The sequence below is a fragment of the Trachymyrmex cornetzi genome, unplaced genomic scaffold (genome assembly GCF_001594075.2).
Source record: "Trachymyrmex cornetzi isolate Tcor2-1 unplaced genomic scaffold, Tcor1.1 scaffold156, whole genome shotgun sequence".
NCBI lineage: Eukaryota > Metazoa > Arthropoda > Insecta > Hymenoptera > Formicidae > Trachymyrmex > Trachymyrmex cornetzi.
Window position 1 is genome coordinate 329,800 of NW_017296157.1, and position 27,293 is coordinate 357,092.

The 27,293-nt window shown below is 31.3% G+C and overlaps 1 protein-coding gene across 3 annotated transcripts in view; it reads left to right on the top strand.

Annotated features, from left to right (window-relative positions):
- Positions 1 to 27,293, top strand: part of LOC108758394 (atrial natriuretic peptide receptor 1) — a 110,073-nt gene that overhangs the window by 29,709 nt on the left and 53,071 nt on the right. For 2 of the 3 annotated variants that reach the window (XM_018503334.1, XM_018503335.1), the window contains exons 5-9: positions 17,781 to 17,895; positions 21,696 to 22,030; positions 24,509 to 24,600; positions 24,856 to 24,994; positions 25,462 to 25,543. In XM_018503334.1, coding sequence (XP_018358836.1) covers positions 17,781 to 17,895; positions 21,696 to 22,030; positions 24,509 to 24,600; positions 24,856 to 24,994; positions 25,462 to 25,543 — 763 coding nt within the window. Of the gene's footprint in view, positions 1 to 8,534; positions 8,931 to 17,780; positions 17,896 to 21,695; positions 22,031 to 24,508; positions 24,601 to 24,855; positions 24,995 to 25,461; positions 25,544 to 27,293 lie in introns of all 3 variants that reach the window. The other variant, XM_018503333.1, reaches the window with a different exon arrangement.

Consider the following 27,293-nt stretch of genomic DNA (forward strand, 5'->3'; position numbering starts at 1 on the left):
ATTATTTATGAATAATTATTAACTTTTTGAAGGTTCTAACAAAGAAACTTAAAGAAGATTTTGTTTTCTAAGAATTTTTGAAGTCACTAAATTTGATTCTGACCACACAATTTTAAAATTTAAATTTTTTTAATGTAATTTAATTATCACGAAGCTTCTTGATATCGCTGAGTTTAAATGTTGTCTGAAAGTATCAAATTTCAAAATATCAAAATTCAAAAAATGATCTCATCCACAATTCCAGCAAGGAGAATCTAATATTACAGGATTCATAATCAGAGTTTGAAAGTTAAATTGGAAATGAGTACTAATACTGTTTGCGTAGTACGACGAGTTTTATAAAGAAAAAATGGAAATTTGATACAATTTTATAATTAAAAATTCCTAAGTCAAGTTTTGTGTGTGTGTGTGTATATGTGTGTGATAATCAGATTACTTTTTAAAATTTTATCGTAATTTTTCGTTCTGCGTTTTGTGAAGTTTAATTTTCGATTTTTTGTGTTAATTCACCGGAACTATTTTTCATTTTGGGTAGGAACTCCAGAACTCTTCGAGGTGCATTCGGAACTGTGACGAAAAATTTCATTTTTTGAAAAATGAGATGCCAACTTCACAAAGATATAAAATTCGAGTGAGCATTTTTATAAAATAAAGAGAGATATAGGTACCCAAATGAGCCTATATTCATAAGGATTAATTTTCTCAAATTTTGATTACGAAAGTACCTAATATATCAACAAACCGTTATCATCTATATAAGATATGTAAAATTCTACAAAGTATTAAAAAAGCATTCTAAAAATGCATATTTATTTGTGCATATTGTGCAAATTTGCATATTTTATGCATGTCTGTAAAAGATATTTGCACAAAAATCCAATGTCTAGTAATAATTTGAGATCAAGCACGGAAAGACAAAAAGAAAGGATATGAACACTATCATCCTTTTTATAACTGGTAAATGGAATGGTTTATAATAAAAATGGCACCAATAATAATTTTCAAAATGAATTTTTCCATTTCATTGAATGCACTTATTTTTGAAGTACATCACATTTTTCCTTGAATTTAAAGATGAGCTCGGTTTTCTGTATAATGCAAGTTCGAGTATACGTATATAGGTCGCATCGATGAAAGTAGATGAGTTAAAGAAAGCAATTGAATTGTGACTGAATAAAAATATCTGGCTGTGTATGCACATGTGTTTCGTGTAGCAAAGATACATTTATTTATTTTATTTTTACGTAAGCGATAATCCTGACGTCACGATGTATATGACAAGTGTACTCGAGGATTCTTTTGTACTGTAAATTTTTCCCGACCAGCGGCGTTCTACATTTTTGTAACTCAAAATCATTATGCCGAGGAATCGTAATATGCAAAAATAAAATAATATTCATATTTTCTGCGCTTATACTAAAGTGCACTATTTTGTTTATCATTAGATCTGTTTTTTATTGCTGCACTCTGAACCGGTGCAATAAGTTGAAGTGAAACACACGTATATTTGTTTCACTTCAACTTATTGCACTGTGTGTATTAGTTCAGAAAGTGCAGCAATAAAAAACAGATCTATTGTTTTATTTATTTGCAAGCCCTAAAAATATTTTCATTGCAAATATATTATAGTTAATGTAATTGTATCGAAAGTAATGTTGTTGGAAATTTTATCGTTTTATTTCATTTATATATACTGATACTTCAAATATTTTGCAAGTATTTTCAAATTTCAAACATTATCATTTAAACACGTTGTTCTTGCATCAAACATAACTGATTTATTTTTTCCGAATTAAATGAAATTTTTATCTAAGAGACATTGATTTATATGAGACATTGATTAATATTATATATATATAATAAAATATATTAAATATTTTATACATAATATACATTAAAATAATGGTATTTAGAATCGCATGTTTTAACATTATATTCTTGATCTTACACGTATAATATCAAATTTTACTTCATGAAAAATTACGCTCCGGAAACTGTTTGTCCAAAAGCGTAAGTACTTAACAACTTTTTTATTATGAGTGATATATGGGTATATATATATATACACATCTATTATTATTAAAAAATAACGACCGTTATTTTTGCGAGGTCCTGAAGGCGACAAGTTTATTTTGCTCAAAGGTACAGACTTGTGTTGATGGAAACGAGGTTTGTTTTCTATTTGTCTATCTACGTGAAACGTATAGGAAGCAAAATATTTTTATTGGTGTGAAAGATACGTGGTTCTCTCCTCTGTTTGGAATATGCCTCAAAAATAGGGTGCAAGTGTATACTCTATTTTTTGTTAATATTAAGTATATTATTAAATATGTCTTGTATTATGTAGATGTCCGTTATTCATCTTTATAAACATGCCATTCATGTATGTTATATGCAAGTTGATCTTCATTGGACATGAAAGTCCACTTAATAAAGATGAGAAAGCATTTTTTCACATCATGGCTCTCCGCTCCTTTGATGGAATTATTATGAAAGTTGAAAGATATAAACATTGATTGATTTATTAAAATGCGTTTCATTCACTTGACATATTTTCTTTTTTTTTTCGAATCTTTTATTACTACAATTTATGGAATTTTTTCGCTCTTTTCTCGAATCAGGATTAGTATAAAACAAAACAACTATGCGGTTTTTGTTATTTTAAGTAGAACAGCAATTCTTTCGTAATATACATATTTGCGAGATGAGTGAATCAGTTCGTAGTTTTGATGTCACGTGAGCGCGACAAATGAAAAAAGTTCTTTCCTGATCTATTCAAATTTCAAGACTTTAACTAGATGCATCGGAACTTCTTTCAACATCTGCCAAAGTTTATGGCGTTACATTGCGGAAACTTTCACGTTAATTTCGTTTCGAATGTGACTTCGGATACGTCGCGTTGATTCTACGTCTTGCTTTATTTCTCCTGAATATTAACTCGAAAGTAGAGGTGCAAAAAGCGTATTATGAAAGAAAACAGAGTGCCGCAAAAATCTAACATATAACTTTTCATCTCAGTTCTGAAAGTAAACACATTTGTGATCTTATTTTACCACAATTGCGAAAGACAATACTCGTGTATAATATCTGAATGGTATGCAGCACCACAGGTGTATTTTTCTTGCCACTGCTCATCGAGGGAGAAGAAACATCATGAATTGAAACGAGGCAACCGCGGGAGAGTTGCAATTTAGTTTTTAATGAGACGCGGTCTCGTTGCACGTCCTCTCAGCGTTTACTATTCACCACAAAACTTCGCGTTTCATTCTCTTTGACTATTTTCTTCAGAAAAAGTGAGAATTGGTTATTGTATTTTAAGTTTAACATACTTTTCAAGATGTATCTAAATTATATAAGATGTTTTAATATTAGTGTGATATTTCTTCTTTCTTTTAAAAATAGTGAGACAAGAAAATTTTTTCTTAACTCATGAATTGACAAATATTTTTTAATGCTGCTTATATATTAATACGACATGAAATTTGCAACTATCTACTCATTACTTTCACTCATGATTGTCACAACACAAGGTAATAATCACAGTCTTTCTCTTGCAATTGCACGTATCTTTATAGTAGAATTGGATTGTAGCTTGATGACATTATATTCCCAGTATAGATTACAAAAAACATGAATTTATGTCCGTGATTTGGAGAACGGCTAAAGTAGATAATGCCGCGCGAGTATAATTACTCGAAATTATGGAACTGCTCTATTATTAGTCGTGAGATTTAATCTGAGATGTCTAAAATCGTGATAATAATTCCCTTATTTCGTTTGAAAGACAGAAAACAAGAGTTTTTGTAAGTATAATTCTTTTTTCCTCACGTTTTCATAATAAATGTTAAATTTTTATGTTATATTTTGATATATTGACTTTATGTATATATATGTACATAAAAAAAAATATATATATATATATACACTGTATATACATACGGACACTATATAATCAACCGTGGAAGTACAACAACTATTATATAACAAAGTATATATACACGATATCTTTCCCTAGTTATAATGAAACGAATGATATACGAATGTTACGAATTAAATAAAATTTAATTTCTGTGGAAATATTTCATACGTAAAGAAACGATAGTTTTGTTAATACACTAAATCCAGAATCAAAAAAGTTATTTTACTCACCTACATTTTTTTATTACGCTGCAGTCGCAAAAGGATATAATATAATAACTCTGCGGCTTGTGTGTATTGCAGTTTCCGACGGTAATTACGAGGTGATGATCCATTATATTATCTCTTACACAAAAATCACGTAGCGTCGAGCAAGTAATAATGAAATTGAGTTTTCGCGCTAAGTCAGCAGTACGTGACGAGAATAGCCTTTATCCCCAAAGCTGATGGGGCTTTCATAGATAGAACATGTCTTCGATTATCTTTAACTCAGAGTTCACCCCTACAGCGCATATCTACGTCCTTAGAATTTTTAGAGAGTAGCTAATTTTCATATACATTATATGCAAAACACTTGTTGCTCTATTCGAGTCTAAAGGGTGGGGAATCTGAAGAAAGTCTGCGAAGATAAAAATAAGTCTGCCTATAATAGTATCGATGGTCTATGAAGGAGAACTTAGAATATCTTATATATTATAAATCATATTTCTTTTAGCTTAAGAAATAAGAATTCAATTAAACAACAAATTTTAATAAAATATGAAAATAATCAATCTTAATAAAATCCTATTACACTTTTTAATGGATGTTAAGGACATCAATAATTTTAAGTTATACATATAACATAATACATTAATTTGTTATAATACAAACACATTTTATGTAACATACGCTTTTCTATTTCTCGTAAATATCTTTATCATTAATATCTACTGATTCGTATCGCTACACTGTTTAATCCGCTGCTGTGAACGTTTTAAAAATCGATTAAGAATTATTCATGATTTTATCCTTCCTCTCCAAATCGATATAAATAAATCACAATCGTAAAATTCTTTTTTTATTCGTTTCGCGATCTGTATTAAACGCGTGTTTACGTCGTAAAATTCGCGAAATGTCTCGTTTATTTATGCAAAACTATATCTGTATAATCTCCGCACAAAAATATTAGCAGTATACCTACTACAATATGGCATGTGAATACAATAACTCATCACCATCAAGAATGCACTTCGTCATCCACGGCTTAATTTTCGGCCGAATTTACGAGTCACGTTTTCACGCTCTCAGATTTTAGAGCCTCGCGCGGAACGAGTTTTTACTCATCCGATCAAAGAAAAGTTTTAACAGGATATGCTTTTAAAAAGTTCATTCTATATTGAACAACGATTTACACTGAAATACAATCTGTTTTTATACACTATATTTTTTACATTATCACAGATAACGTATGTATCGTGCTAACAAGAAATATACGAAGTACAACCCTATAATAAGAACGATTTATAAAAAATAAGTCAATTTAGTTTTAACAATTAATGGGAAGCAATTGTTTATCGCAAACTTTTTGTATAATTTTTTTGTCAATATTTAATCTTGAAATTTAATTAACGAAAAATTTTGTAATTATAGATGTGTGAATTCATATTTACGCTAAATCTCATCAAAATTAAGCCCCGAATTACGTGAGATAATCAACATTAAGATAATAAATAAAATTAATTGTGAAAAAAATTGTATAAGAAAGTAATTTAAAATTATACGTAAGATACTGTTAAAAGTAAAATATTAAAAAAGATACGCGCGACTTAATGCATGATCCGTTAACGATGATCGAGTCTTATAAGTTTCCACGAGAATCTTCGCACAGCGTATACAGTTGCCATAAATTCCAACAACTTTGGCAGTCTCGTCGGATAAAAGCGACCACATGCAGGGCCGCCAGCGACATTGGGGATGGATGCGGCGTTAATCGGACGTAACCGCTTTACGCTGGAATTTGTAGCCACAATGACGCTAGGTAACCTGACGCAGTTATTATCATATTACATATAGCTTCAATCGATGAAGATTGAAAGCTCTAAATTGGGCGCACGGGGATTCGGCTTGCTGTCAGTACGAATTAATGCATTTTAAACATGGGTGTATGTCGTTCTGATCGATTATTCCACGGTAATGTTTACCTTTATGCGAAATTGGATATCGACGCAATATCATCCGTGATTACTAATTAGAACCGCGACTCCATAGAGGTGCATTGCTTGCGGATAAACGCGCGGGAATTGAGAATTTAGCTTAGTTTCAGGTCGCGCGGCTTATATTATTAATGCGAAATTCATATAAACCGAGCGAATATAGTTGGAAACTTGTTGCTCGTAAAAACTGATATAAGAATAAGCTTTTATATGAAATCATTTAATAAAACGTCTCCATTTCTCTGCCCGCACGACATTTAGTACAAAGCGAATGTTACTAATTACAATGAATATTGTGTAAAAAATAATGGAATTTTGATTCGCTTTTAGTTCGAAATCCTGTAGACAATAAACGTTTCTTGCACAGCGGGAGAGTAACAATCTATTTAATTAACCGGCCGTTCTATTATTCATGTACATGTTCACGTTGTTGAGCTCTCCCTCGCTAACCACAGACTCGCAGTATATCGTCCTAGTCGGCGAGATTTTAATTGCACGTGCATTTGAAAAACAATATTGTATGATGTATATATGAATGTGTGTGACGCGGGTACATGGATACAAGGCCAACAAGTCTTAGTGTCGTGGGGAATTGTGAACTTCACGTGCAATATGCTGCCGACATAATAAGTATTAGGTATATTTTTCCAGACATTTATTTCGCGGGAATATTTCGTATATCTGTTAGATATCAGTTGGGCATTCAATATTAATAATCGTTAAAAGCGTATTCCCAAAAGGAGGATTTACATCGACGTTTCCGTAATCGGTTGCGGTCTAATCTAAGTATACCTTCAGCGAGTAAGCCACGTGAGTGAACACGAAATGTTCCAGCTTAATTTAATTGCGTCCACGAATCGATAGGTTAATCAACCGTGTAATCCACGTACAAGTGTACGTCTTGTACAACCAAGTCTCTTTGATAAACAATGTACACTTGTTATCGACATATCGAATCATATAGGCGACAGTGATAGGATTATAACGCGGAGCCAATATTCGAATTCATAAATTCAGATTCGTGCTATCTATTTTGCGCACGTGGTTCTATTTCGTTACATTTTCGAATAGCTGGCATGAGGGTGGACTCGATTCTATACATACTTAAAACTGTATACGGCATACAGATGATTCGCAAGTTCACGTGCACGATAAATTATAAATTATAAATATAATTATAGAGCTGACTTTCAGAATTACGATCGCTATTTATTTCAGTCGAAGCACTAAACTTTCGGTAACCTTTGGATGACCTGTTTCTTCTATATAGAAGAAGGAAAACAAATCGCTTTAGGAAATACAAAAAGAACAATTTTGCTGAAGCTTCTTCTTCTTTGATTTTGGATGGCTAGTCTTCTTTTCGAGGTTCATTTGGCCAGTTTTCTTCGAGATGTGGTAAAACAAATATAAAAATTAGAATGCAATGCACCGACCACCTCGAACCGGGCAGGTGTAGCAAAAAGAAGTGATGCAATCAAAATGAAAATGGAAGGCAGCCCCTCAGACACTGGACGCTGCGGCCACGACGCTTCGACGCTGCTCGGACGCGCGCCCAGGCGAATGAAGGGACTAATGATAATGTGATACAATTGCACAGTCGAAGCCGGTCACGTTTTTCAAAAATATAATTAAGGTGATACAACACTCGAAGCGAGACGCGCGTCCGGCCTGCATCCACGCGACTGATTTTGCGGAAGCATTTAAAAATTTAGCTAGATACAGATCTGAAAATAATGTTGTTTGACCATCAAAATAATTATGTCGGACGTTCAAATTGATCGTTCAAATGTCGAAACTTTTTGCAGCATTACTCATCGTGCTTAAGATTCCTAATCTCCGTAATTATTTGATGGCTCAACAAAATTATTCTTATGGCTGTTCTACAATGTGCTTTTTGTTTCTTGTTTCTTGTAATTTGCCTCTTGCCTTCTTGATTAAAAATGCAAGAGACACAGTAAGAAACAGGAAACAAAAAGCACATTATAGAACAGCCATTAGATCTATATCTAGCTATATTTTTAGATATTTCAGCAAAATTGTTTTTCCTGTGGAGATATTTTACAAGCGCTACAATCTTTTATGATTATTTATATAAGACATTATACAAGTAATCATAATATGCCTTCTACAATAAGCCATTGCCTAACTTTTAAGTCTTAACTTATAAGAAATTGATTTATGGTCGAATATAAGAAGAATAATCAACTATAATTAGTCAATTTCTTATTATTTAAGACTTAAAACTTAGGTAATGACTTATTGTAGAAAGTCTCTAAAAGCTTATATTTCACGGTAATCTCGGTTTTAAATGAGCTTTTCGTGATGTCTTGCACTCACAATGGGCCTCCCGACTAACTTCAGCGAAACTAGCGCAAAGTACGATAAACCAATTTCCCGAATCTTCTTCTCGGATCGCAACAGACGCTTTCCTGGGCCCCGTGTGTGATTACGTGATCGCGCCCGTAGCAAGGTACGCGGGTGTGTGGGGCATACCCGTACTAACAGCGGGTGCACAGGCGGAAGCGTTCCGTCATAAGGGCCAGCATTATCCGACGTTAACCAGGATGATGGGCTCTCATCGTTTGGTGGGTGAGGCGCTCAGACATATCCTACGCAGTTTTGGATGGAAAATCTGCGGTTTACTGTTTCACAATCACGAGATGGCCAGCAGTAAAGGCAATTCCGAGTGTCATTTCACGCTGAGCGCCGTATATACGGCGCTCAATCAAACGCCGGCGCACAAGAGCTTCAACCAGGAGACAGCCGACACCGATGAATACAAGAATTTGCTCAGTTTCATCGCCAAATCCGCACGGAGTAAGTCCGCCCGCGTTCTCTCATTGTTTTCTTGATCACGAGAACCTTCTCATTCTTCAAACGTTATACTAAATTTCAACGAAAATATTAGAAATTCAACATTTGATTTTTGCATATTTTTGCTCGCAAAAATGAGAGAAATGAGTTTATTATTGGGTATGTAGGTTAATTTAAATGTGCACGCGTGATAAATTCTGACAAACTAATCTATTTTTAACTAGATGAAAAAGTTCATGACACATTTTTACTTACAATGGAAATGGAATTTTTCCTACATTGTATGAAATATAAAATATGATATTATCTAAAAGTATATTCAGGGTATCCATATAAAACACATATTTATTAGAAAAAAGTCGGAATATTAATAAATTTGATTTTGTAAATTACCTACATGTGATAGAAAATAGAGAAAAATTTATGTAAAGTTTAATGCAACAAATCCTTTTAAAAAGTTAAAAATTATTATATGTATAATAGGATTTTTAATATTTCTCTTTCGGAGGATTTATTATATATTTCAGACAAACCATTTTTCCTCTTATATTATTTTATAATTTATGCAGAGAGATCTTTATATTAATTTCGGGCTCTCTATATCTTTTATTACACTTATCATATATCTAATATATAATCTATTAAAAATACCTTAAATAACTTTATATTGTACTTTCTGCTTCACGCAGACTTTATATCGATCAGCTTTTATCGAAGTCGACATGGCGTGTAACGTTTAGCGTTTAATACCGTTAAAGGACGTTGCATTATGAAACCGGGCTTGATAGTCTGATAGAACAGTGAACTTCGACACCGTCATTTAACTGATATCGTTTATGAACTTTGCATATACGAGTGTGCCCCATGCCTTTCATTCATTGATCGCGTTTGACACTTCAAACTTGTCAACTAAGTTTACATGTGTTATCCAACATTAAATAAATTTCCATTAACAACTTCGTCCCTGTGGATGACGCACAATTGGCAGAAGACCGATGAGAAGCTTTCATCGGTATTGCTTCTGAATAAGACGACGCATTCAAGCATATTGCTCGTATGTTTCATAATTACGATGTAATTAATCAATAATATAAAATCATAAATATTTCGAAAATTGAATATGTCGCAAGAGTAACCAAGCGGAGGGTTCTCGTGTGTAATTAATTAATTTAACGTACTCGAACGCTGTGTTGCAATAACCGAGTTGTGTCATAAATCCCGAGGCATTTATCGAAACATCACGTTTTATGGCGAGCAGTTTTCTCTCACAATATCGCACAGATGATTCGTACGAGAGAAGCTGCATCTTGAAAATTCCTCCGTGTTCATTTCTCATCGCTTTCGACGCGTCCGTTAAATCGCATTACACAGAGTTCATGCGGTAGACTTATCCTCAATAGGAATGAAACAAGCTACAAAATATGTTTTCGATTTGATGCTATTTGTATATGCACCACTTATAATTTCCAACAAAATAAAAAGCAAATATTTTCGTTTATCTGAGACAAATAAATCAATGCAATTATTAAAATATATTAAATTTGTGGGGCCATGAACACCATTTTATTAAAAAAATTTTTTAATTTACAGAATGGCAGCCATTTGAAATTAAGTGTCAATTTTCACGAACTTCTTTTCACTTTCAACCTGTTCAAAGAAATAATTATTTTGGAAAATTTATGGCGTTTTTAGGTTTATGGCCCCATAAAAATTATCTATTCTTCATGTCAATCGGATGATTGGTTGAAGATTTCCCGCCAGTTTGAAAAATGTGAATTCGAGAAAAATGCGTTTAAAATTTTACTTTATAATAACTTTTTGTTAACAATATTTTGCAACTTAATTTAATCAGCGATTCCTGGCCAATAAGTCAATTTTTCCTTCTGTTCGAAGAACAAATTTTGTTGCATTTGAGCCCTTCTTCTTTCGATTCTTGCTTGTTTTGCGCGTAATCCTTGATATTTTCGACCGAAAATCCAGTTTAACAAGTCATAAATTGCTTTAAAATTTTGAATATTGCAAAATCCTTTTACAGGCATATTCTACACACTTTAGAGATGCAAAAAATATATTAAAAAATCGATTTTTTTATCCTCCAAAGTAAAACTTCCCCTTATTTCACATTTTCTATAGATCATATCCGAATTTTCAAATAAATTTACAATTGCCAATAGTTCACTCAAAAAAAGATAATCTAATTGTAAAGTGAAATTTCCGGTAACCTCATATTCTAAGCAGAAACTTTTACAGAAAGAGTATTCCTCTTCCAATGCACTGGACTATTCATCAAAAATGTATTGGAAATTATTCTAACAATTTTCCTATTGTATGAAGAGGAATATATTTACTGAAAGCGAAGTGCCCTCTTACGAGTAAATTATATTAGGAACAGCAAGATTTTTATTGCAGATGCAAAATGAAAGTACTCTAACTGTAAGAATATTGTGCTTAGCATATTTTTCTCTCGATTTCAGAAGATTCCTCTTGAAGGCCGTATATAAGAATAAAATCCTCTAAAATTTAGCGGTTTCTGCTAATATTAAAATTATTTTTTTTTGAGTGTTCATTATTGTTTAATGGATTTTTTAATCATTATTGTCACCATCATCGTGGTAAATTTTAATAATTGCGTGTTCGATTGCGACGAACTCTTGGAACGCCATAAGGAATTCGTGATCAATCGAGACGCCGATACCATTCGATTTTCGAGAAGTCGACATTAACTTGAAAACATGGAGTAGCACGTCGTCACCGATCTACGTTTAATTACTAGTGAATGCCATAAATAGATTGGAATTCTCAAAGTTCCGTTGTGTCTGCCAAAGAAAGGAGAGGGGATTTAAATTTTTATCGAATTTTTATCGTTATCTGCTTTACGAAAAGAATGATGATTCAGTTCCGTGCTATCTCGAGTTCTCACGATTGTGCTAAAAATAATATCCGAAACACAAGATAATCTGATAACGGGATATCTGTTTCACGTAAATTGAATATTAATTTTGATATATTGTGCAATATAACATTTAGCGTTGCTGCAAGATGTACACTTCTGTTATAGTTTATTGCGGTGTGAAAATATTTACTTTATATAATGTGTATATTATCAATTTCATTAAGATGAATATTTATCAAATATTTTATGTTGATGATCATATATGCACAAGTACAGAGTTTGCTAAATGCATGTTTGATGCATTTATGCATATTGTGTTTTATAATTAATTATTTTACATTTAATATGTACATTGTTATTATAGTAAATATTATATGTGAATATTAATAATGCATAGTTTATATTAATATTTTTATTAAATATATTACATTAACATAAAATATCTTTTCTTTGTCTCTCTCTCTCTCTCTCACTCTAATGTTACTTATCTTATAATATCTTATATTGTATAAAATATTCTTATTTTTTATTATAAATAATAAATTATTTATGATTATGTAACTTTATTTATCTTTCTCTTTTTACCCTTATATGTTATAGTAAAAAAGTTCTTTAAAAAATATAAAATATAAGGTTTTATACTTAGATTAATTTTCGATCAAATTTAAAGTATTATAATTTTAAAGCTTCCGACTGTAACTCTTAGTTCTTATTGAATTTTCTCGAAACAGGTGGCAAAGCAAGTGTCTGTTGTCAGTATTATCACGTTATCGTACCGAGAAACAAAATTACATGACGAGTTTACGTTTAACTCTATTCGAACGGCTGTCTCAGATACTGTACGTCTACGGAGTAGCGAAGACGAAAGACGTGCTATAAAAGAGAAGTAAGAAGATTCGATCTATGTGATAATGAGACTATTCCCGGTATACAGACGTATAACACCGATCTACCCATTTTACTCGCATCGACGACTCGTCTTTTCATTTTACGCGTCGACTGCTTTTTATTGCCGTTCAAATTCTTAATCGATGTAAAATGTCACGCTCTCGATAGGTCGAACCCATTGATTTATCATACTGTCTCTGTATATATACTTTATAATCGATTTTTATCGCAACTGACTCAGCGATTGTTTAATTAAATTTCCTTGCTTGTATTAAAGGCAGTATCCTTTACCTATCTAAATCTACTTATCAATTTTGAAGTTCTGAAAGAAGATAAAAGTCTTTCCTTGATCTTTTACGAATAGACTCTTGAAATGCTCTTATAATTTGTTCACGAAAACTGAATAAGCATAACGTATCTCCGTTTAAAAACAAAGGAGTTTTAGGAAAATTTTCTGAACCCGAAAAAATATTAAATGCTGATAATCAATTTTCGATAGTGTGACAAAAAAGTAAAATTTTTCGAAGTTAATTTGTACTAAAAATTTGAATGTGCAACCGTGCAAAGAATGCTGCAAAATATCAAATTATAGAAAAATGAGAAAAATGTGAACTAAATTTTAATAAATATTTGTTTGAATGGTACTAATTTAACATTTATCTAGGATAAATATTTACTCAATAAAAAATGATAGTTAAATAAAATTAATGATTTTTATACCAAATAAATGTATGTTTACATTTAGTAAATATTGAGCTAGTATTATTCAACAGATATTTATTAAAATTTAGCACATTTTTGGTCATTGTTTGATTGACATTCGCTACACTGAGAGAAAAAAGTTGCTGTTTCAAAAAAATATTGGTTAATTCAAAATAATATGTTGACATGATTTCATATATTAACTTAAACGTATAGATACTTAAATTAAATAATCACTACAAACTAAATGCATTTAGTCAAGTTAACAACTTTTTTCTCAGTGTACGGCATTTTAACATATAATTCTACGTATACATATTATTGAGAGATATTAGAAGTACATTAGTGATTAGAGTCTATTGTCATTCGGAGCAATTTATTATAATCTACTGTAATTTGATGTATCCCTATTCTGATAGATTTTCGTATTTACAATAATCGAAACTCTTTAACCATCATGGGAAAAAGGAATGTGGCTGGGGAACGGCGACTAAACTTCAGCCGATACTGACATCTTTAACGTCGACAGGATGCCTATGCTCACATAATGGAGTGAACTTTACCCCTTTGTATCGTATGACTCTTGTTAGTCGTTGTCATCGGCGGTAGCTACGGCGGCGTTAAACGAAGAGCATCTCTAATGAGAAACTGAGTTGGATCGACCCGTAATAACGCAACGACGACGGTGTCTCGCATCTAATTGCATTTCACTGGCGTTATGAGACAATATGTCTCGTTTGCTCATTTTGTTTCGAAAATAACATGTTACGACAGAGCACGAATAAATTATATTTGAGTACGCAAAATTATGTTTGATAATATCAAATTAAGCTGAAAGAGAACATTTTATGGCACATCATAAAATAAATTGATATAAAAAATAGATAAAATCTTTGATCAATGGAGATAAGACAAAAACGATTTCCGTTACACTCAAGTCTTTTGCAATTGAATTGAAGACCTGGGTAATAGTATTAATCAATTTACGCTGTTATTGTATAATCATCGAAAATTCTAAAAATGAATTTGATTTTAACAGTAAATGAGGGAAATAAAATATTTAAACTTAATTATAATAATGTTAATTAATTCAAAGATTCATTCTTGTTTTCTTTATCATAGTGTATTCATGTTTAGCAGATACATACATTAGTCAAAATTTGTATTTATATAATATTCCTGCATTCTGTGCAATAACAGCGTATATTAAGAAAATTTAATTTATTATATATTTTTAATTGCGTAAGATATTCAATCACAATAATCTTTTGAAACGCCTTAGGTACCCAGGAAAAAATGTTTCATATATAATTATATATAATTGTATATACAAAATATGTCAATTTTTTATATAATTATATATAATTATATGTAAAAAAAATCTTGTTCTGGAAAAAGCGAATAAAAAATATTGCCCACATTGAAAGAAAAGGCTGCTGCAGCAAATTAGATGATAAAATATGGCATAGCATTTTTAATTGGCTGCAACATTTTTGGTTGCGTTAGCCTATCTGCAATGTCAGTAGAGGATTTCGATAGGCTAATGCAACCAAAACTTGGCTGCTGCAATTAAAAATACTATGCCATATTTAGCCAATCTTTTTCTCAGTGCAGATCTTAGAAGTTTGAACCATGTAATTTGCTGCAGCAGCCAATCTTTTCTTTCAGTGTAACATTTTTGCCCGGGTATTATTAAGATTATTAACAAAAATTTAAATAATATTTAATCTTTGCGGTTTGTTGTTCAGTTATTCAAATTTAAAACAATACTTTATCTTCCAATTTCTCAAAATAAATTAAATCTACTTCAATTGTCATTGCATCCAGGTTTTCAATTAGACTTTCAAATTAGTTTAAAAGTTGTATGGAACTATTTCTCGTTTAAAGTTACGATATCTGTTAATTTGTAGCTATTATTTTGAAACATTAATCAAACGTAATTAATCAAACATGAACGTAAGCATTCAAATCAAAGGATATTAATTCTGCAATCTCTCTCGACGCGTTGATAGATTATCTATAGAATTTCTGATATTTCTCAAAATGTTAATCTCCTGAATTGTATCCTAGTTGATCCAAAGTTAGTTAAAGACGTTTACGATAGTTGCACCGATTAATGGCGCGTGTTGGACTTGTCGTAAAGCCGGATTATGACTTTGCTTGGATAAACGTTTATATCTGGCCTGGCATGTTGCGGTGCAACCATACGACCAGTCGCGGATATTACTTTGTGAAAGCGTATTTTGCTTAAATGTATTTCGTGAGAATTAAGACATCTGCGAAACAATTTCGCAAGATTAATTTAACAATTTTTTAAATAACACGTCTAATACTTTAGATGTATTATTTTTTGCCCTAACTTGAACCACACAAAATCATAATTCAATCCCTAAATTTTTTTTAAACAATATTCGAAATAATTAAATATAATAAAATAACAAAATATGTTGCTCCAAGTTTTGCTTGAAATGATAAGATAAAATGAACGTTATCGTTACTTGGCGCAATGCATGTGTAATAGTAGTATATAACAGCTAAATAATTATATAATTTTTACTAGGAAATAAGAATAAAAAACAATTTTTTTAAAATATGTACGTCAATATGTACATGTAAACAAAAACTTCTACTTACAATATATATAATTTTATGTGTGTTGCATATCGCAAAACCATTTTGCAAACAATAGTTTTTTAAAATATTAGACATTTATGTGAGTGAATCAATTCTTGAGAGCATCGTAACTGAATTGCTTTTTCTCTCCGAAAAATTCAAATGGTTAATAAAATCGAAAATATACTCAAGCACAAATTTTATTTAGATTTTTTGTGGGACATATATTAAAGTGCTCTTTCTGGAATGGAAAAACGGAAAAAAAATATCACAATTATTTCTGATTCATATATCAACAGAACTTTTGCAATATCGTGTTGTTTCTCTATATTATTTTATATAGCAAAAAATTATCGATTTGTCAGAGATGCTTTTGCAATGCTAATCCAGCATTTAATAAAATCCACATATTTTTAATACATATTTTCATCGCGTGCGCAACATTTCTGTTTTAATTCGGATAGTTTTATATTATCGATGTGTGTGGGAGAAAGTAAAATATCTGAACGTCGGCGGTGTACAGAAGATTTTCTGGATTCACGCCGGATTTTATACCTTTTACTGTAACATGATAAATATTTGTCTATCCGCGATATTGTAAGCATGTGTGAAGTTTAGATAATGCAAACTTGACAAGATAATGCACGTTTTGATAGAGAAGACTCATATACAAAATCATTTACGCGTCAAGCATTGACGTAGAAGTGACCGCAAAACGTCGATCTACGGTATTCCACTTTAACGTGAAATTCTATAATCGAAATTTCCTTGTGACTTCCCACCTTCTATGTATATCTACTGAATTCCGTGTTAAATCCGCTCGGTTTAAGCTAGATTGAGTTGGGATAAAGATGTCAAAGCGCAACGATGTACAACGACGATTATAAATCATTGAAGTTGAAACAGACAATATAATTATCTTATTGCTTTAATAGGGTGTTTTATAATTTTAGAATTTGTATGAGATTTAAATGCATTAGTAGATGATCATCTGCAAATATAATCATCAGCAAATGACTACTAAATTTATATTAATTTCTGCAATCATAAAAAGTTACATAATACTGTTCAACAAAAAATGCACAAGAACGAAGGTAATCATTTTCCAATTTTTGGGCATATAATTCTGTTCGCAATTTCCTCAAAATTGCGACGTGATAGAACACTTTGATAAACAGAATCATATTTAGCATCTGAAAAACTACGAAAAATGATTATCTTCTTAAAAAAAATAATTTTTTGTTGAATAATATTGAAGAACTTATTTTTTTATAAATCATTCTTAATTTATATTTAAGAAATAGATCAATATATTATGTAAAGTTACAAAAACCTCATATAATCTCTAATTTTTTATCTATGAGTTGGACTATTTAGAAATGTATTTGAGCCGTATACAATTATAAATTTTTAAATAAAATAAGGAATAAGAATAAATGCAATAAGTTTGCAAATAAAGAGGTTAATGCAAAATCTTTTAATATTAAAATATCTTTTAATATCTATTGGTAACCACGTGCAATTAGACTTACCTTTTAAAATATATTTCTTAAATATACACTTGCAAATACGTTAACAAACATGGGACTGTGTATTTTCGCATAGAATTAAATAGATACATACTTGTACCACATTCATATGCAGCAAACTGCAAATATAATTGGCTCGAGCGCATATTGTAAAGTGGTTCGATCGCGATAATATTTATATAGATCTCAATGTGCCTCGTAAGAAATCGGTTTTTCTCCCTGTTTCAGTTATAGTGATGTGCGCTAATTCAACGACCATTCGGGAAATATTGCTAGCTGCTGAGGAGCTCGGGATGGTGGACTCAGGGGAATACGTGTTCTTCTCGATAGAGCTCTCCTCTAGGTGAGTAAACTCGCAATTTTTAGCACTAAGAGTAATTGCATTCATTATTCGTTGGCGTGAATAGCGTGTTATTGCGAAAGTTTCGTGCGAAATAAAAAATAATTATAAACATGTACGTGACTATATAAACATAACATTTAACGAGAATTTAAATGAGACAGGATGTAAAATATTTTTGCGTGTTTCAAACGCACAAGATAGAAAAAGAATTGCAAGAGAAACTCGTGCATATCTGAGAGAACGAAACTAAATTTTTTTTTAATCACACTATGTACTGAGAATAGAATTATATTTATGTATAACAGTTTTCCCTCTTTAATCCGAGAATAGTCACCTATTGGGGTGATTTTTATATCCCAGTATACATACAGCAAGAAAATGAAACTCGATCGTAATAGGTTTTTTTATTGATCAGGAACGCGCAAATATTCTATGTGTAAATACTTGTTAAAACCTTGTATATTATGTTGTCTAATGAGATAATTGTGAAATATTATTTTAGATAGCTTATGCTATAAATCAGTTTACAGTGCTTAAAATCTGCAGCAATACGAGTCGTATGTCAAAAAACTGGAGTATAAATAGGGACACTTGCACAGTAGCGCGTGTCTCAGATACTGAAGCCGTTTTATAATTGAAACGAATGTGGAGTCGTACTCGGTACATATGGGCTGGCTCCTAATAGAAGAAGAATCGGTATGAAATACATCGGGTATGTACACGGAGAGAATTTTTTCTTAGAATTTACCCTGAAAATATGACAGCCGTGGAACAACATTGTATTTCGAAGAATTTTAATATAAATCTCTCTCATTTATTAATAAAACTACAATGAAATATAAAATAAGTTTGATCAATTTTACTGAAATGCATGGTAAAAATCTTTAAAATATTGTATTGTACCACAACCACCATATTTTCAGGGTAAATTTTAAAACAAAATTCTCTCCGTGTACTCTCTCATGGAGGAACAAAAAATAAATAAAAAGACCTTAATGGACTCGGACGATGCTGAACATTTCTTCATAGTAGATTGAAATATATGTGCTCGTTCTATATACAGAAAAAATTTTTTATCTATGCAAATTAGAATATAATTTCTCCGTAAAAATTCATGTAAATATTATTATTAACGTGATATCGTCGGTATATTATTCAGTATATTTCGGTAGTAATTATTTATCTCGACTAACAATAAGTAACTAGAAGCAATTTCTGTGATTATCTGGAACAATGTGCTAATATTAGTTCAGTTATTTAACGTAATATGGTTACAGTGAGACAATTAGGTACATTTACTTTGTTCATTCTGCTTCCTTGAGAAGCTTACTTTATGCTATCAGTTATGCTAAGAGTTAAGTTTTAGAGTTTAGTTCAACTTAATTTATCCCTTGCCACACATCGATATCGTCGACGCATGTGGTCGTGAAGCAATTTGCTAGATTAGATAAACTCACGTACATACTGTATATACAATTAAGTATGTTAATGCGCTCGCATTCACAGACTGCCTGGTATGCGACTCACCGATCCCTTCTTTCGCAGGCTAAAGCAATATCGATTTCTTCTTTCGCAGAATAAAGCTATAGCTTAATATATATATTAACTTTGAAAAGATGTTCCTTACATGTTAGAAAAAGAAATTTGACCAATGAAGATAAGCATGTTGGACGGCAGAATAAAGCTATAGCTTAATATATATATTAACTTTGAAAAGATGTTCCTTACATGTTAGAAAGAGAAATTTGACCAATGAAGATAAGCATGTTGGACGGCATTAAATTTCTTGTTTGTACAAAGTGCACATCGTACGATCGTGTTGTTCAATAAGGATCGAAAAAGCTTTGTCCTGGAAAATTGCTAATCCTGGAACGTCGTAAACGTAGCATAGTACGTGATTCATTGCCATCGTAAGGAACTTACGATCGCATTCTTGGATGTTATTTTATTTTCTTGATGGTCTTATTCGAACAATGGTCATGTATCTGCGAATGAAATCAAAGTGAGAAAGACAAATCTTGAATTTTAGTGATCCCGGATGATAAAGATCGCACGTTGATGATTGTTCGGTTACATAAAGAAAATATCCATCTCTGTGAAAGCAAAACTATTGTAGTGAATATCCAGTTGCATTTTTGCTTTGTTCTTTGTCTCCCTATGGATCTCGTTAATAGAGAATATCGCGCGATCTCGGGTCGAATGGAATTTATCTGTCGGAAACCTTAAACCGCAGTCCTTCATTAAGATAAAATCGAATCAGAATAGACACAACCATTGATACCATTGTAAACTGTATAAAGTTACTAAATTGTATAATCTTCACCATTATGCCAGTAATAGAGAAACAATGAAACAGTTTTCAGAAAGAAAAATATAAGCAAAAATTTTCGCACGAATTAAACAAAATCTCGATTTCATAAATTTTTTTCCAGTGCGAAAAACGATAAAAATCGGATTTAACGAGCTTCATGTGAGATTTAAAACAAGCACGGAATAAAAAAGCAACTTGACCATCTCATGGCTTGAGCAACGATTGGCGTTGACTTCAGCAGTAATTGGAATTTTTATTCATCAGTTTTTTTCCAGCTAGAATTAATCCGATAACCTTTCTACAATTGTCAGTCCATTGCAGATGTTGACAAAAAAAAAAAATACCACGCGCTTTTTAAATTTACATTCATTACGCAAAAAGCATACCCGGTTTTTTCTCGGATAATTAAGCATCTCCGATGTTCCCATCATATATAAAAAGTCAAGAAATTTCCAGAATGCCAAGCGGAGAAAAACTTTGCGGAGTGACTTAAGATTGCTTTCGAACTATGTCGATTTTTATTCGCTTACCTTAAGCTCGGAAGAGATGTGCAAGATATAAAAAAAATAAACAAGTGAGCCTTCGTTGGCGCAGACGCCCACGGTGACGCCGTGTTATTCTCGACGACGTCACTTTATTTAATCACGCGCCCCGTAGTCGTTCCGCCACCCACCATGATTTTTTTTCTACTTGAGAATTTTCACGCCTTGTAATTTAAGTGTTATACGCATTACATATGGTAGATGTTTGTGGCTTTTATATGTTCCAATTATAACGTAACGATCGAGCACCATAAAATGAAAGTTATGATCTCTGCTAACGATATAAAGGCGAAAAGCTGCTTGGTCACAGTGTAGTTAAATGATGTTTCACATCGAAACATAAATTAATTGGGTCACATTAAGATCAACGATTTCAGGTAATATTTCAGAGAACAAAATATATATAGTTGTAAAAATGCAATGTTTTTAACAATTCTCAGTATATAATATGAGAGAGATTATTTTTATAAATTTATTTCAATTAAAAAAATGTAGCAAGTTTAAAAGAAAAAAAAATTTTTTTAAAACAATTTAAACTTTTACATTCTGGATGTTTTTGATTTGTGTATTTTTTAAGTATATAGGATTTTTCATAATATAATCTTTTCTTAGCAGAATTTATATCACGAGCTGCTTTTATATAATATTTACGCAATATTATATCGACTTTAATATGGTAACAATAAATGAAATGTAATTATACAAAATAATCTATGAAATAATTAAAATAATCTTTTTTGAAGATTTCAATATGATACGTAATAGTTCATTATTTAAAAAATGCTTGCTTTGTAACAGCAGTTTTTGTAACGGTAAAATTTTCATAAAATTAAAGTCAAATCTTTTAATCCAATGATTCGATAAAAGCGGGGATTTTTTTATATTGTAATGATATATATCCGTAAAAAAACTTATTGCGGAGTATCAAGTAAATTAATGTATTCTAGCGATAATGATTCCAAGGAGCCATGGAGAGTTGACGGTGACACAGATGAGAGGAACAAGAAGGCTCGAAAGGCTTATCAGGCCTTATTGACAGTGACGGCGCGCACCCCAGACAATCTAGAGTACCTGAATTTTTCGCGTGAAGTTAAATCTCTGGCTCAGAGCAAATATAACTTCATTTTCGGTAACAGCTCAGTCTCAACCTTCGTGACGGCGTTTTACGATGCTGTGTTGCTTTACGCTCTCGCCCTTAAAGAGAGTTTGCCAGAGAAGCCGGGTGAGGTCAACCTAGACGGTGGTAATTTGACGCGGCAAATGTGGGGAAAAAGTTTCAAGGGTAAGTTTCAGCTTTTCTCATTTATTATATTTATAACGGAAATCATTTGCGTCAATCAGGCATGACTTTAGCGAAAATTTTGTCGATCGTGGAGATCTCTCGTGCGAAATTATTTAAGAATTTACGATAAGCGTCTTTTCATTAACGATGGAAAATCATGTTGTCCATTATCATGCAGTATTTTTGCATTAATGCCAACCGATCGTCGTTTTGTCGTTTGTAATTACAATCGACAAAATTAGTACAGTTTTTTTTAGTAAAAAAGCTTTGACAATAAATGTAACGATATCGACATTGTCGTTAAGAGGTATAGAAAAAACTTAAATTCATAGAATGAGAATCGGTCGATGACGTGGAAGAGGATGAAATTGAAAATATCATTGTTAATTAGAGAAGCTTTGGCCAGAACAATTAAATTAACTATCCCGATGAATCGTTATTCGCAACAATCTGTCAAAGATATCGTCATGGCTTTCCAATTTTAATAAGAAAATTTATGCATTGTTTTTATCTTTCTTTCTCTTTCTAGTTTCTTGAAATGTTATTTAAATGTTTATAATATTTTCATTTTTGCCATGCGCATATAACGTGTTTCAAGTCTTAAGCGCTTCTTTTAATTTTAAATTCTACAATTAATTTGGAAGCGAACCGTCTTAAAAAATATTTGCAGTTGCACGTAAATAAATTTATATTACTCAAATATTTATCAATCTGAGTTTACATTATCTTATCTTGTAATATGAGAATACGAACAATTGCTTTTTGCTCTGACTTTATGTCTCATCTGTCAAGCAAGTATTTTTGAAGTATGATTATCTTTTATTTCCTTATATATATACATATACGCTACAAAATTTCGTCCCGATCTTCGACTCGTGAGCTTTCTAAAAGAATTTTATAGCTGACGTAGCTAACGTCAAAAGGGATGCAATGTTGCCAGCTTGCTTTGTATTTTAATATATTCTGTTCATGCCTTATGTTATATCCTCACAGAAAGGACGACTTTTCTATAAGAATTTTGATAGATATTGATCGGAAAATAATTTTGTTGGACCACCAAAATAATATAATATGTAGAAATACACGGAGAGAATTTTTCGTTATTTTTTATCGCAAAATTCATTACAAATTTCATCATGTTTGGTAATAAGCTTGGGACAACTTGACAATAATGAAATATTATCAGTAACGATAGATTTTTTGAAATATACAAGAGACTTTTTATAAATGATGTAGTAAAAATTATAATGCAGGTTGTAAAATGTTTTGAAGCGAGTAAGTTCTAGCGTAGAGACACCCTCGACAACGAAAATAACCGATAAATATCGATTACAGTCGATCAATTACTATGTTAAGCCCATTCTACAATTGCGTAAGTGTAGTTGTAAATAGTTGTAGTTGTAAGAATTGATCAATCACTGTCGAATATGAGAAGAATATTCAACTGTGATTGGTAAATTCTTACAACTACAATTACTTACAACTACGCTTACGTAATTGTAGAATAGGCTTTACATGGTAAAATTATAAGCGACTAAATCAGATTAAAAATATCATGCTGTATGGTAAAAATTGTATAAGCTATTTTATATGTTCACGACTACTTAGCATCTATTCTTTTAAAATAATAAAGAATCATAAACTGCGTAACATATTTTAAAATGTTGAAATTTTACTATACCCTTTAGTAAAATTAATAAAATATATTACGTATCTTATTATGACACATATTAGTAAATTAAAGAAACTCATATACAATTCTTTGAAATACTATGTTGTCCCACTATTATCATGATTTTCAGGCTAAATTCTAAGAGAAAATTCTCTCCGTGTATCAATTAATCAAAATTATATAGGAAACTTTAAGAATGCGTTCTATTTAACGTTCACAATAATCCTTGCGTGCATCATTTCATCTAATATTTGATAAACAACAAGGGTGAAATGTCGCTCGTGAGCATTGCGAACGTTATTTAAGTGGAACACACTCAAGATGAGCTACTAACAGTTTTGACAAAGTTTCTAGCAATCAATTTGAGCGTTCTGCATAATTATTTTGCTAACTCAACGAAACGAGTTTCAGATCAATATTTAGCTAACTGTTTACATACTTAAGCAGAACCGTTTTACCGTGCTTCTATATATACATTCTCATAGAGCATTGCGTTCCTATTGATTATGTCGAACTGCAGCAATCGTCACATGAGATTTTATCACCGAGCGAAATCAAGTTCTGCGAGAATTAACAATTCTTTGCAACTACCTGACTGTAATATTCAATTAAGTATTAAGTCATTAAGGCCCGGTTACTTTGACTTTAAGCGAGACTTAAAACTCTCTCTGTCTCGTTTTAAAGCCGAAAAAGAGAGTTTTAAGCCTCGCTTAAAATTAAAGTAACGTTGGTGTAATCGGGCCTAAACCACTGAGTAATCATAAATGTGTGATGCTTTATTTTTGCATAATTATGATCAATTCCAGGAATAACTGGTGATGTAAATATCGATGAAAATGGCGATAGAATTGCGGATTATTCTCTGCTGGATATGGACCCGAAAACATCCAGATTCGAAGTAAGACATCTCCGAAAATTAACAATTATCTATTTCTAATTATATAAGATACAATTTTACCCAAAGTCCCGCAACTAAAATAATTTAATTTAGGATGTTGCGAGTTGGTGAGTTTAATATTATCAAGCTAACTAACAATAAGTACAAACATCCAACAACCTCTCTAACGCGTATTGTTTTACTCTGTAACACACTCACGAACTTGTTTCATCCTCTTCCGTGCTTTTATCTTATTTGTGAATTAATTCCCTGCAGATTGTAGCCAATTATTACGGTGCGAATAAAACATTGGAATATATCCCTGGGAAACAAATTCACTGGGCCGGTGGTCGTTTAGAACCACCCCCGGATACGCCTACGTGCGGATTCGACGGGTCGTTATGTCCTGATAATTGTGAGTGGGTAATGCTTTTTTAATCTTAGTATTATTTCTTCAATATAATATGCGATATAGAATTGCGAAAATACGGTAGAAATATATAATCGCATTTAACGAAGAATAAAACGATTTTCATATTGATAAACTTTAATAACTTTTCGTGACTAAAAATATGTAATATTTTTAACTGGACTGTTTGAGATAAAACGTAGAACTTTTTTTGCAATCCCGTTGGCATAATTCTGTGTGATTCTTTTAGTGCATAAAGCAATCTGATCACTTGATTCTCTCTCTCTTTCTTAGAATACATTCCAAAACGTCCTCTTCGAGGAAAATTTTACTCGAAATATATAGTACACGTAACATTATATACTATAGTATATATAGAGTAAAATCTTTCTCGGAGAGGACGTTTTGGAACGTAATTTTAAAAAATATAGATAATACTTTTTTGTAATTTAAATTACATGAATGTTTGACAGCTCTTCCGGGATACGCTATTCTCTCTATGGTATTGAGCTCCATCGTGGTCGTTCTCGTCGTCGGTTCAGTATTTATTTATCGGTAAGTTGAGTTTACTTTTAAACTAAATTGTATGTATTTTACGCGAATTTATCGATATTGACAACGATTTAGATATCTTTGAGTATTACTTTTGATAAATTGAAATTTAGATATCAAAAAATAAAACGGAACTGATAAATATTCCGGGATATTCCGATCGGAATAATATACTTCTATCTGTAAAAATAGATATACTGTTTGTATAAAATAAAAACTCATGTATATAATAATTTCAATTCTAGTTATTATCGATAGCACGGTTTAAATTACGTAATAGTTTAGAGTGGCCGTTTTCTTTTTCTTACTCTCTTCTCCTATTTCATTTTAATTGAAGAAAATTAACAAAATCATTTTCTCTGGAAATTGTATTTCTTATTGCATTTGTGACAAAGCTTCTTATTGAGTATATATTAATCTGCAATGATGTATCAAAAATATTCCAATAATGAATAAAAAAGTTTTGCCGACAATATCATTTATTTAATCAGCAGAATAGTTAAAGTAAAACTGATACTAAAATAGCAAAAATTAAATAATTAAAATAATTTTACGTTTAAAGTATAAAAACTTACTTCAGAGATTTGCTAATATTCGCGCTGATTGTATTAATTAGCATAGATTCGCTATTAGAAATTTGAAAGACATTGTCGATTTGTTTGTTTCTTTATGAAGAGGAGATTTCGATAATCCCTAAGTAACACACGTTAAGTGCACATATACCTACATATTGATAAGGTGTAACTGATTGTGAGAAGATCTTCGATTTCTTTGATGTATGACATGATTAAAGGAGAGTAAAGCAAAGAAAGGAAGAAGAAATGAATGAAGCGAGACACTTATCCGTGCTGAAATTTCTCAGATACTACGAACTAATCGATTTAATATCATCTGTCCGACTCTACGTTACTTGTCTAGCTAAGTGTCTCTTGTCTCTTCGGTTTGGCAGTTACAAGAACATTCTCAAGAACTTAAACGAGTTGTTTCCTTCTACTACGCAGCGATAATCCCAAATCCCGAAACAATTTAGATAAATATATTTGCAATTTAATAAAAAACATAGATGAAAAAATTTCACATATTAAAATCGGTTATTGAGTGTTGCCTCAACAATGAATTGTCACACTTATTTAATTAGTATTTCTGTATGCAAAAAACAATAATTCAAAATATCGAATAACGAATTAAAAATTTCACAAATTTATTAATGATTTTCTGATATATTAAAAATAATATACATATAAATGAAGAATGTCAATGTTGCTAAATTTTTGAGAAAATTTATTTCATTAATGCAAAATTATACGAAACGTCAGTATTAAGTACCATATAATATAAGAAATAAATATAACAAAATATTCACAATCTTTATACCTAACATTTGGCAAAATGGAAAATGGTAATTACAATATGCGAAACGCAACAAAAATCGTGAAATTTATTGCAAATTAGATTTAAAATTTTCCCATTTTATAAATTTAGATTAATAACAAATAACGCTAATTGCACACACACAAGTACTGAATTCCGCAACAAATTGCGCAAAATATATATTTGTGAATCTGTAATGTCAATGTATCGTTAAATTCTGCACGGGAGAAACTAATATTTGATTGTTAATTCAGCATTTACGCACACCTTTACGTTTTCGTTTAATAGAATTTTTATTTATAACAATCAGCGATTATTTTGGAACGCTGAATTGGATATTTGGCAAACTTTGAATTAAGTACAAAAGCTATTAAATCTTATA